Here is a 12,868-nt window from a genome sequence, read left to right on the forward strand (position 1 = left end):
CTATATGTGTATATTTAAATTGTATTTTTTTATTTATGCAGAAAAGTTGAAGTTCTCTAAGCCCTCCTTAACATTTAAAATGTGAAGTTTGTATTTTTTTAAATCATCAATATTTTGATTCATTTTATTTTCTAACGAAATACATACAAGTTTGCGCCTTTACTCACACTTAATGCCAGAAAGTCAGTCTATGAGAAAGAAAGTCAAATCTAGTCATGCATCTAATCATATAAAAAATGATTTTTTTTATGCAAGGCCGCTAACAAATCAGACTCAAGACTATTAAAGGTCTAAATATACAGATAGCCTACAGACATTCTCCATATTAGAAATCCTATCAGTATTGGGATACACTTCCTTATAAGGATCATATTCTGTACCTTTGTATAAACATAATATGTAGTAACGTTTATCGCTGACATTTGAAGGCGACACTAACCAGTACTTCTGGGGATTGATTTGGAGCGATGGCGTGTGATTGCGTCGCTGCCATGACCCAAACAAGTTACTATTTCGAGATAAATGTGGCCATAAACGGTGACTCTCGACCGGGCCACGTCTCAGTGACGCCTCTTGCTGTCCCTAACCGCATATGTTTGACTTACTTTCTAACAGAAGCAGCTTTGTTCGCTCTCTTGACGATTCTTTGCTTTACAAATGAGTTCCATAATTTCCTAAAAGGATTTAAAATATGATGTGTGGTGTCATGGGACACCCCGTATAGGAACAAAGTTCCTTATTATAAAAATATTAATTTTAAGTTCTATTCGAGGTATAAAGAAAATAATTATTCGGGTATACGTTTTTTATTATGATTTTTTATTGATAAAAATAAAATAAGCTACTTTATAAAGTTATCAACTTTATTTTATTCACAATGATTTATAAAAAATATATAATAATAATATACAAAGAAACAGCTATTTATATCAATAATAATAAAAACCGTCATCACGTAGACTATAAATATACATTAGACACTGTATAGCCATCATACTAAGACTATACACGAATAATAAAAATCTTACGTTACGGACGTTTTTTCCCGGTTAGGGTACCACTCCGCATCGTACCAAAAGGAACGTCGTTCCAAAAAAAAACGCTTCACAAGTTATAGTATATGTAATCGATGTTATTAAACACAAAATGTACATAATACATTCTGATCTCAACGGAAGACTACTAGTAATTAACATAAATTCCACACCGGCTAGATAATATTTACGGTCGTGCATTATTTATGATTATATCGTTGACATTGCCATAACAGGCAGTCTTCAAAACACGCATCTCCTACGCACAGAATTGAACGCGATCTTAAAAAACAAATGAACCGTAATTTTTATTAATTTTTTATTGCCCTTGTAGGCAGACGAGCATACGGCCCACCTGATGGTGAGTGGTTACCGTCGCCCATGGACTTCAGCAATGCCAGGGGCAGAGCCAAGCCGCTGCCTACCGCTTAATACTCTCCACAAGCCTCTTTTAAAGAAGGACATGTCATAGCGCTCGGGAAATACCGTGGAGGGGAGCTCATTCCATAGCCGGATGGTACGTGGCAAAAAAGACCTCTGGAAACGCACTGTCGATGACCGCAGTGGCTCCAGGTAATGTTATTATTCTGTAAAACTAAAGATTTATTATTCAATAGATGGTTGAACGGTGAGGCGGAGTGGACAGAACGAATGCCAGCTAACGCAAGAAAAGCTATACCGGAAAATGGAACGCGGCGTTCGAACAGTACTATTGGATGGCACGAGAGTACACGAGTTCGGGAGCCGCGGAGATCAGAGGGAAGCGTCGAACCGAACTCCGGACTCACCTGGCTTCAACGACAACAGCAAAGGCTTCGAGAAAAGAAAGAGGCAAGGGAAAGAGTCGCTCGACTACCGCTCGAGTGGGATACTGCGACTTCCCGGCATGTGCGGCGATCAGCTAGTCATCGGTATAGCTCCTTCGCATTTCTTCAATTAATTTGTTAATATGTATCTCCTTACGTTTTAACATTAACTAGTGGTCCCTTGGTAGTCGAAAATCGACTATAATTAATTGAAATTATAAGTTTGCACATTAATATGATTCTATTGTCAAAGACTATTATACTTCGAGATTTCACCAAGACTACACTTTGGACATATATTAATAAAGACAAACAATATTAATCTATTGTCAGTTTGACCACAGACTTTAAAGAATAACGAAAGTTTGACAATAAACAAATATTATGCATGTGTGTGTGTCAAATACATGGTAATATGTGTAATGTTTTCTTTATTGATTTAATGTATCTTTTATGCATTGTATATTCTCAATAATTGTGGAAAATTTCATACTCCTCCGTCCGCGCAATTTTCGTAAAAAGGGATACGAAGTTTTTGCTTCACGTATTAATATATAGATAACTATAACTGTAGGGTCGATGGATACACGAGCGACACGACGGCCTTCGCTGACGACGATGACGACTTCAGTGTTCCCTTACACGTGAACACGCGCACACCTCACAGAACGGACAGCATCAGCCCACAGGCTCCCGACAGGTGAATACAAATTAATGCCCTGATACTCTGTGTTTGAGTTCAATCTGTATAGACCTTAATTTTTCCCGGCAGGACCTCATCTAGAAAGTTCATGTATGAAAAGATGACAATGCGCGAATGGAGTTCTTCCACAACACCGACGAACACCACCGCGCCCGGTCTATTGTCACTTGCGGAGCACTCTAATACGGATACTATTGTAAGTTAACAACAACTACACTTAATAAAGCAATTATATTAAACGCGCGGTAATTCATCATAATTATACATACGAGTTTATGTCTTACCTGGTGTGAACTAGCAACGGAAGCCGATAAACATGACCGCATAAATATCTACTTTGAGTGGTCGTTAAAATAGCTAGCTCTGGTATCTATTTACCGGTGGTAGGACCTCTTGTGTGTCCGCACGGGTAGATACCACCACCCTGCCTTTCTCTGTCGTGAAGCAGTAATGCGTTTCGGTTTGAAGGGCGGGGCAGCCGTTGTAACTATACGGAGACCTTTTCTTTTATAGCTTAGACGGGTTGACGAGCTCACAGCCCGCCTGGTATTAAGTGGTTACTGGAGCCCATAGACATCTACGAGGTAAATGCGCCACCCACCTTGAGATATAAGGTCTCACCTTAGAACTCGTGGTGGCATTTACGTTATAGATGTCTATAGGCTCCGGAAACCAGAGCGTTCCATTTTCCGGAATACCAGATCAGTTGTTTCCTTCTCATTTAACCATATAGGCCGGTTAAAATGTTTGTCTTGTCTGTTGAAGAGGAGATCGAGTGGATGGTTAATACGTCTGGTTTGTGTGTGTTCCAGGAACGCAGAGAGAGCAGTTCCCGCGCAGGCACCCCCGCGTTCCCGACACACCCGCGCACCCCCTACCCGCCCACGCCTACGCCTTCACTGAGCGCGCGACCACCACGCTCGCCCACTGTCGCCAGGTACACGTGCAGCTTACATTTTTATAATTTTTTTATTGCTTAGATGGGTGGACGAGCTCACAGTCCACCTGGTGTTAAGTGGTTACAGGAACCCATAGACATCTACAACGTAGATGCGCCACCCACCTTGAGATATAAGTTCTAAGGTCTCAGTATAGTTAGTTACAACGGCTGCCCCACCCTTCAAACCGAAACGCATTACTGCTTCACGGCAGAAATAGGCGGGGTGGTGGTACCTACCCGTGCGGAATCACAAGAGGTCCTACCACCAGTAAAATTACAGTACATTACATTTTCGACTACATCTTCTTCTTGTCCTCATATACGTGTCCTCATGTCCTCATACGCTTATCTCGAACGGCTGTTCCCTAGATAATTGACCTTCCATCGGATTGGTTGGGCTTGAGTTGGTATTAGACAGAAGGGACTCGGGGAAAGATGAAGTGACATGTTGTGAAAATGTTACAAGTGCATAGGAATCAGAAGAAATTAGTAATAGAAAGTAGTTCGAAGAGGTTAATATCGTAAATCTGTCGCTCTTCTGATCAACGTTTCAAGTCAGAGGTCTTGGATAGACAAAAAAATACACTACTAATTTTTAATTACGTAGAAAACAGACTTTAATGAAACAATTGTTTATGCGCTAGATAGTCATCTATCCAATTATAGTAAGAAATGGTAATGAATCTATATTTGTTGCAAGATAGAGTAATTCCTTATGGTTCGATTAAATAATACTCAACAATTATTTTTTATCAGAGCGCCCAAACTGGCCAAATTCCAAAATACCTAAAACCCATTGGATTAACAATGATTAAGTTGACTAACGATATTTATTGCATGGAAACTTTGTACAGCTGCTGTTTGTCGACATTTTAATAAATTAGTGTATTTAAATATTATGCAAGAATCTCTATAGCGAGAGCGTGGCAAGGTTTCATCACAACATAATTTAGAAATCTATATATTAATACGTGAAGCAAAAACTTTGTACCCCTTTTTACGAAAATTGCGCAGACGGAGGAGTATGAAATTTCCGACACTTATATAGAAGAGAAGGAGTTCAGAATGCTAATATTTTTTTGAAATTATGGATATAAAATACATTTATCAATAAAAAAATCATTACATACATTAATTACCATGTATTTGACACACATACACACACTGATAAATATTTTTTTGTTTATTGTTAAAGTATGTGGTCAAATTGAGAATAGATTAATATTTATTGTCTCTTTAATCACCGTCCTCGTCGAACCCGTCGCTTGCGATCACCGTCCTCGTCGAACCCATTGCTTGCGACGAAGGGCTCGACGAGCGAATTAACCCATAGACAAAGCCCACTGAGTTTCGCGCCGGATCTTCTCAGTGGGTCGCGTTTCCGATCCGGTGGTAGATTCTGCGAAGCACTGCTCTTGCTAGGGTCAGTGTTAGCAGTACTCCGGTTTGAGCCCCGAGAGCTCACCTACACGTTAGGGTGAAGCTGAAATAGCCTCTCGAGCCTATTAGCATAGGTAGGAAATAAAAGTCTCCTTTATGTTATTTATGTAATGTTTAAACGTGTAATTTCAATTGATTATATAGTCGAATTTCGACTACTGGGGGACCACTAGTAAAATATTAATGTTTGTATGTTTTATTAGGAAAGAGCGGGAAGGCAGTCCGGAGTCTGAATACCGCACGTACAACGGCAGCGTGGGGTCGCACTCGCGCCGCTCCAGCGTGAGCGAGCCGCACCACGTGGCGCCGGACCGCGTGCGGTTCGCGAGGGACACCAGCCACTACTGGTACAAACCCAACATCTCCAGGGACGATGGTGAGCATCGCTCGCTCCTATACTATGTTTCGGATCGATCTTTGAAAATAATTATAGGAAAATTAATGTGATCAGTATTCTTTTTTTAAACCTACTGCCAGTAGCTTTGAGGAGCTATTGTGGCTTGACCGGATATGTATGCGAGCACACGGGTCTCAGCTAGGAGGCTTTGCTAACATCTGCTCTAACAAGAGTAGTGGTTCACTGACCACTGAAACGGAATCGCGACCCACTAAAAAGATCCGCCGAGAAACTCAGTGAGCTGTGTCTGTGGACTAGCGTCAGAAACAATTGCTTGTTACATAGACGGGTGAATGAACTCGTGAATGCCGCCGCCGGCGTTGAGACATGTGGAAGAAGTTTCTGTGATATCTATATGATTCGAGGAGGACTTAATACCAAGCGCTTGGTTTGATGGTTTGCCCATTAAAGTAATAAAAAAAAATATATTTAATATAGTGTGTTCAAAAGTTAATCTCATGCAGTTAACATCGAATAATTAAAATTACTAGTGGTCCCCCAGTATTCGAAATGCAACAATAATTAATTGAAATTATAAATTTGAACTTTATTCCGGTTCTATTGTCAAAGACTATTATTATACTTCTATAATCACAGATTTCGCCAAGACAAACCACCACTTACCATCAGTTGGGCCGTATGCTCGTCTGCCTACAAAGGCAATAAAAAAGAAAAAAAGAAATCAATATTAATCTATTCTCAATTTGACCACAGACTTTAAACAATAACAATAAACACATTTTCATAAAAAGGCGTACAAATTTTTTGCTTCACGTATTAATATGTATATTATTATATTGTTTGGGTTATCCAGCGGTGGCAGCGCTCCAGCAGCTAGAGGAGGGTTCTTTCATCGTGCGGGACTCGAACTCGTTCCCGGGCGCGTTTGGAGTGGCGGTGCGCGCGGGGGGCGGCGTGCGTCACTTCCTAGTGGAGACGGCTCCGCGCGGGGTGCGCCTGCGCGGATCGCCCGACGAGCCAGTCTTCAGCTCGCTCTCCGCACTCGTGTACCAGCACTCTGTCACACCGCTCGCGCTGCCCGTGCCACTGCGCTTGCCCGATAGGTAGCTTCATCGATAATCATAGTAATCGATAATTTACTGAAACAACAATTTGTTGAGCCATGAGAGGCTATATCAGCGTTACCTTAGCGTGTAAGTAAGCTCTCGGGGCTCAAACCAGGAGTTGTCACTAACACTGGCCCTAGCAAAAGCAGTGCTTCGCAGAATCTACCATCGGATTGGAAACGCGACCCACTGAGAAGATCCGGCGAGATATTCAGTGGGCTGAAAACAACAGAAGATCCAGTAGCGTTTTTGTATATTAACGCACACACGCATAAACCTGGATTCATGTATTCATGAAACCTGGATGATAGTAATCGTTCTCGCCATGAGTCCAGCTACATTTAAACGAGACGAGTTTGTCTGTACTAGTATAATATGGCTTTGCCGCTAAATACTTTTTCACGCATATGCGCACCGGTAGCCGCGTGATCGTGGGCCCAACATTTTCAATAAAACAATAGAAGTTATGTAATACACGAACGATACTGTTGCACCAGGGATCCATGGTCAGACGGCACTCCCAATGCGGCAGCACGCGCCCTACTGGCGACCGGCGCCGCGTGCCACGTGCTGCTACTAGGCTCCGAGAACACAGAAGCTCTAACGGGACCGGCGGCCGTCAAGAGAGCCGTCGGAAATGTACTGCAGAGGAAGGTATGTCTTCCATTTGGCACAACGTTTCCGAAATGAAACTGTTAAACTGTAAGTTTTCAGTAACCAAAATGAAATTAAGGGGTTAAGATATGAACAAAATAATAAATTTGCACCCACAATTGAAGATTATGTACTTCGAGTTACAAAATTACAAGAAAACTTTTTTTTGGCATAAAACTAGTCACGGACAAAAAGACTTTGTATACGTTTTTAAAATTATCCGTTTCATTTCAAAGATCTAAAAAAGAGTTGTTATAGAAAACGCTATTGTTTATCAAACTCTTTGAAGTTTCGTTTTTTAATTCTAAATTTCATAGGGAAACTTTAAGTTTTAGATTACTTATTTAGACAGAGTTTTTATCAAAAAACGGTCCCGCAAATATATAAAATACAGTATAATTTAATATGTTTGAATTGAACAATTAGGTACATGGATATCCGACATATCGTTTGACGCATGTAACAATAGAATTATCTATCTTTCTAGTGTTATTGAGTTGTACGAGTGTGTGATGTTCTAGGGCGCGGGTCACGTAGTCCACTTGAAGGTGTTCGGCGGCGGCATCACGCTTACGGACTCGGCGCGCAAACTGTTCTTCAGGCGCCACTACCCCGCCGCCGCCGTCTCGTATGCAGGACTCGATCCGGACGAGCGCCGGTACACACACGTAGACAACGCTACGCAAACCGAAAAGTAAGACGTTATAATACTCACACTAACTAAAACCAAGATTCGGTCTCATTTCGTCTTCTCTTCTTTCGCATTAAAAGTGTAAAATTTTCATTCTCATAAATACTGTCAAAATAGTGTAGTTTAGTTTTAGTTTTTTTTTTTAGTTTACCTATGTTTTGACTTTTTACTATGAACAAAATTAATACATAATTTTATCTTACTTTAAAAGACAGATAATGTAACTGGTAAAAAATTAAAAATAAATGTTGCAAAGATGATTAATATTAAAAATATCAGATGTTAAACCTTTAAAACACTCTCCTGTAAAATTAATAAGTTTTGAGATTATACAGTTTTAATGCGAGAAGACGATTTATTGTATGGGTCAAGAGGACCATCTCACGTTTTGAGAATAAAAAATGATCTTCGCCACTCATTGCAATTAGTTGATTGTCGATGTCCATTCACCTCGATTAGTCCTCTCGAAACACCGGACCGATGGTTAGATTGAGTCTGGGCACTCAAACATGATTCAACTTGAGAACGTAACCGATTCAGTCGTTGTCATTAATGACAAAGCATAGAGCATTGTGCGTCTTTGTCATAGAGGTCAAATTGTCGTTGAGGATACCAAAAAAATTTAGAAGGCAAACGAAACCGTTCCTCTTGTTCCCAGCTGGACCACAAGAAAATGAGATTTCTCTCACTGTCCAGCGCTTTCTTGTACTGACACTCTTGTTCACGCAGTGCTGGCCTCCTTGCTTTATACAATGGAGTCATTACGCTCATCTTAGATAATTGTAAATAGACATGGTTTAACAAAAACCGACTTCAAATATCTATTTAATCTTAAAAAAAGGATATTCCAATAGAAAATTAATATACACTAAAAACAATGATCATCGAAATCGGTTGGTGTGATATTCAGTTATTCATCTATTTTTCGCGCATGTACTTAATGCAAATATATGGTTTTCTCATGGATACCATTATCAGAACTGGAATTAATTGTAACGGGATTACACGGGAAGCGTCAGCTTTCTATTAAAAAAAGAATCATCAAAATCGCTCCTAGTCAAAAAGTTATGAGGTAACAAACATAAAAAAAACATACTGTCGGAGAACCTTCTCCTTTTTTGAAGTCTGTTAAAAATGAACATTTTTCAACTAAAAGAATTAGCATAAGCCCCCATATTGCCCTGTTTGTTCTAGACGGATATTCGCATTCGTGGCTCGTTCCGCATCAGGGCAGGACAACCAGTGCCACGTGTTCGCAGAACTCGAACCCGAACAGCCGGCTACTGCCATCGTGAACTTTGTTAACAAGGTTTGTATTAACAATGTTTATATTATAATTATTTTGTCTTATTGTCTTATAATTCAATTAGTTAGGGCGTCTTTTGATACTGATTTAAACGTAATGCTGCCTATTTGTGCCGCAAAGTATACGTTCGGCCGGAAAGGTGGGATAGCCATTGTACTACATACACAATTTAGACTTTGACCTCGCATCGAAGCAAGTGCTGGCGCGTTAGGTTATAGATTCCGATCGTCTCTTAATAAAATCAATAAGAACGAATGAGGGGTGAAAGGCAGTCGGTTTAAGCGAGATTTCGATTAATACGCGACATTTAATTTTATCTTTGTAATTAAAGGTGCGTTTTATTTGGTATTACCATCAACAGTTGGGTGTTTTTTAATTGAATCTCAAACTTACGATGTTTTGTAATTGAATTTCAGTTAAGCTTATTCTATTCAAGTATCTGAACGAGTTTTTTTGTCATAATAAAATATTTTCTCCAAATTTTATACTTTCAACGGCTCTCCTGTAAAGTTGCAAAAATTTTGCTTAAACCAAATAGCTTTTAATCCCTCGACATTATCGTTGAATAAAATTGAACGACGTGTGAACTAATATAATTTTAAATGCGACATTTAATACTTCCAGGCTCTGCTGGGAAATGTTCAGAAGAGGGACATTCTATAATGAACATTTTTCGTTCGAGAGAAAATACAAAAAAGCTACAGTCGTTATTTAAAAAAAAAACCTTGTTGTAATCAAACTTAATCTATTATATTTATCTAAGTTCATATAAATTAACTTGTTGTATTTAAGTACATAGTAACGATGTATTTATGCTTTAAACGTTTTTAATGCAACATTTCAAAGATTATCTTTTCAAATACGCTTCGTTATCACCAAGTACAATTAACGATGTTATGTTTTAATATAATTATAATTAATACTACATCATATTAATATAATCTTAGAATTAGGCGAGCAACTAACTAGTCTCATATTAATTTAATATAGACGTAGTGATATTATATGTGCCTAATAATATATGAATATTGTAATCCAATAAACATGTTAATTGTGCTGTATTAGAGTAAGTAAATATATTGATATAGTTAACTACATTCTTGGAAGATCTGCCAGTGTTGCCTCTAAGTGAAGTGAACTTAGCGATAAATATCATTAGCGCGATACAGAACACTCTAGTAGTTCTCTGTGCAGAGCACAGATGTCGCAACACGTTTAATGATTATTACCAGTACAACGAACTCTACAATAAATAGTACAATTCATAATAAATTTTGATGTTTCTTAATATTGTTGTGAAAGCTGTATGTACAAAAGTAATTACAAAGTACAATTAAGACAAATTTTGGACAGTTTAAAGTTCAAAAAAGCTAACAGAATCAAGTAAAGCTTTTGTAATACGTATATCTTTAAAATATATTATATTTGTTTCTAACATTTCAGAAAAAATCGTTTTAAATAAATAGAAATGTTAATCGTTCAGCATGTACTTAGAGCATAGATATCACGATTACCTCACCCGATTAGCGAAAGAAATAAATTTTGTACTACGAGTAGTTACATATTATTTAACTGTGTAACTGTTTTAAAATTTATTTATTGTAATATTACATATACATATTAAAACAACCGCTTGTTTTATTGAACTCCCTAATTTTATGAAGTAAGTAAATATTGTACATTTGATAGGTACCTGACAATCAAAATCATACTTATTAATCAAGCAAAAAGCCTGTCGCACTGTTTAAGATTGCACTTTAGGTGTACTATGGTATTGTTATAAATGGTTACCATAGATATAATAGTGAAGGCCGCCATGTTGAGTTATAAGATGGAAGTCTAATTAGGACCTATTGTAATCGACCTATATTTTTATCAAACTACCTACCCATTTGACAAAAACACATAATAATATATGAACACAACGCATTTAAGTGGGATAATGATACACAAGCGCTAATATACGATCCACAATGGTAAATTTACTAGCAAGAGACAAAATTTTTGGGAAGCTTGGAACGAAAGTTTTTGACATGAATTGGAAACGAAATATAATGCGCTAGGTGATGGTACTAGACAAAATCTGGACTAAAGTCCTAGCAATTACTACAAAATTTCAACTTAATCGGCTAAACGCTACGCAAACCTAAAAAGCACGAACTCACAAAATATGTACTATGCCAAACGATTATTTAAATAGGGGAAATCAGAGGAAATACGATTAAATTGCACGATCCACCCCAAGGGTGCTAATCATCTAGAGCACTTTGTATGGATATTATGGAATGCTTGTAGTCTGTGTAATACTATGTTCAGCAGCAGATATTAGTTTATATTTTTCTTCATAAAATATGTGTTTTGAGATTGTAGATTTTCCTTATTATGTACCTATATGTGATTGCCATAAAATCTTGGATTGATCTAAAACAATATCGGAATCGGGTCGCGATTCCGATCCGGTAGTAGATCCGTTCGCGAAGCAGTTGCTCTTGTTGTTAGGTCTCCTTCGGAGGCGCTCGGGTAGCTGTTAACAAATCCCACCCCTCCTAGCTGAGCCTTGGCTCGCCCACCTGTCATGGTGAAACTGCAAAAAAAGCCTCCGGGCCACCAGTAATCTTTCAATCATAAAAAAAAAACTAAAACAAGCAGTTGACATTTCTGAAAGGTATCAGTCTACCTTGGCCAAGTAAGCCAAGTTAAAATATTCCTAGTTTTTTTGTTTGTTGTTTTTACCTTTTCTACGTGAAACTTTAAATATGTATGGCAGTGATAAAGTCCCCCGCATGTAATTGGAACGATTTAAACGAATTTTTTTAACGAAATTTAAACGAAATTTATTTGGAGAGAGCTGAAAAAGAGATGGCAAAAAAAGAAAAGGAAGAATGAAAGACTACGGGACAAAAAAGAAAGATAGAACAGAGAAGAGCTAAAGACTTTTATGGAGTTGTATTCAGATAGTAACCTAAAATACTATATACACAAGCACGTTTTCAATAAAAATGTTCTAGATTAAGGGTATTTACTTGTATAACGTAATGAAACAACCATTTATAATGCTATCATCGATTTAATAGCTGCTGCTTATTTTAGTTAGTTACGTTTAAATGATTATAGAATTAAGAAGATTTTAGAATAGATTTACAATTGAACATGAAATTTACCAGCCTTATTAATACTTCATGTTCAATAAGATGAATCTAGTCTAAAGAAGTGCAGTAGATAACACGATATGCTGTTTAGTAACACGTTTTGCCCGACGATCGTTGCCTTTTCTTATGCCGACCGATCGCAGTGCGTTCGTGTCAGTCATCGGAACGACCGAACCGTAAGTGCCCGTAATCATCGAAAGTATCATCTCCTCGGATAACCCTGCTTCTAATCAGTCCGTAATCTCGGTACAGAGGATGCGGTCGAAAGTCTTCATCGTCGTCAGGCTGAACTCGGCGCAGATTAGCTCCATCGCAGCAACACACGCAGAAAGTTACTACAACACTCACAGCTAACAACATGACCGCTGCGATACGCATCCTTAGGCCTACCACTTCTGAAACGAAATAAATATTACTAACAGTAGTTATACTCGAATGTCATACTGGATTATAACAATCAATAGTAACGTATAGCTTCTTACTCGGTCTGCGGACTGCTACAAAATGAAACGATTTTCTAAAATACACTCTTTATATACTTTCATCCAATTTTTTTCTTAAGAAAACAACCTTCCCTCTTCTTTAATATTCCCCTCACAAGCTGTCTGGTCCCGTTAAACACTATGAAAATTGACATATTTCAGATAAAATCCTGCAGATTGTTTCGGTTTGATGCTAAAA

At 38.2% G+C, this 12,868-nt stretch overlaps 2 protein-coding genes across 7 annotated transcripts in view; one reads left to right on the top strand and one right to left on the bottom strand.

Moving 5' to 3' along the window:
• Window positions 1–10,667, top strand: part of by (focal adhesion protein tensin) — a 125,502-nt gene extending 114,835 nt beyond the window's left edge. For all 6 annotated transcript variants that reach the window (XM_028180906.2, XM_028180908.2, XM_028180907.2 and 3 more), the window contains 10 exons: window positions 1,652–1,945; window positions 2,415–2,540; window positions 2,613–2,739; window positions 3,356–3,480; window positions 5,127–5,299; window positions 6,135–6,384; window positions 6,885–7,041; window positions 7,563–7,735; window positions 8,927–9,041; window positions 9,663–10,667. In XM_028180906.2, the coding sequence (XP_028036707.2) occupies window positions 1,652–1,945; window positions 2,415–2,540; window positions 2,613–2,739; window positions 3,356–3,480; window positions 5,127–5,299; window positions 6,135–6,384; window positions 6,885–7,041; window positions 7,563–7,735; window positions 8,927–9,041; window positions 9,663–9,701 (1,579 nt within the window). In that variant the 3' untranslated portion in view covers window positions 9,702–10,667. The remainder of the gene's footprint in view (window positions 1–1,651; window positions 1,946–2,414; window positions 2,541–2,612; window positions 2,740–3,355; window positions 3,481–5,126; window positions 5,300–6,134; window positions 6,385–6,884; window positions 7,042–7,562; window positions 7,736–8,926; window positions 9,042–9,662) is intronic.
• A 1,418-nt stretch (window positions 10,668–12,085) lies between these two features.
• Window positions 12,086–12,806, bottom strand: Dsk (Drosulfakinin). The gene is made up of 2 exons (XM_028180895.2): window positions 12,670–12,806; window positions 12,086–12,582 (listed from the first exon to the last, which is right to left on the bottom strand). Exon 2 carries the CDS (start codon window positions 12,563–12,565, stop codon window positions 12,341–12,343), a length of 225 nt encoding a protein of 74 aa, XP_028036696.2. The 5' UTR covers window positions 12,566–12,582; window positions 12,670–12,806; the 3' UTR covers window positions 12,086–12,340.
• Between the last annotated feature and the right edge of the window lie 62 nt (window positions 12,807–12,868).

This window comes from Bombyx mandarina, chromosome 04, assembly GCF_030267445.1.
Source record: "Bombyx mandarina strain Sakado chromosome 04, ASM3026744v2".
Classification (NCBI taxonomy): domain Eukaryota; kingdom Metazoa; phylum Arthropoda; class Insecta; order Lepidoptera; family Bombycidae; genus Bombyx; species Bombyx mandarina.

What these genes read in the sequence shown, in the direction of transcription:
- Dsk (XM_028180895.2), bottom strand. Translation starts at nt 12,565, where the DNA reads ATGCGTATCGCAGCGGTCATGTTGTTAGCTGTGAGTGTTGTAGTAACT.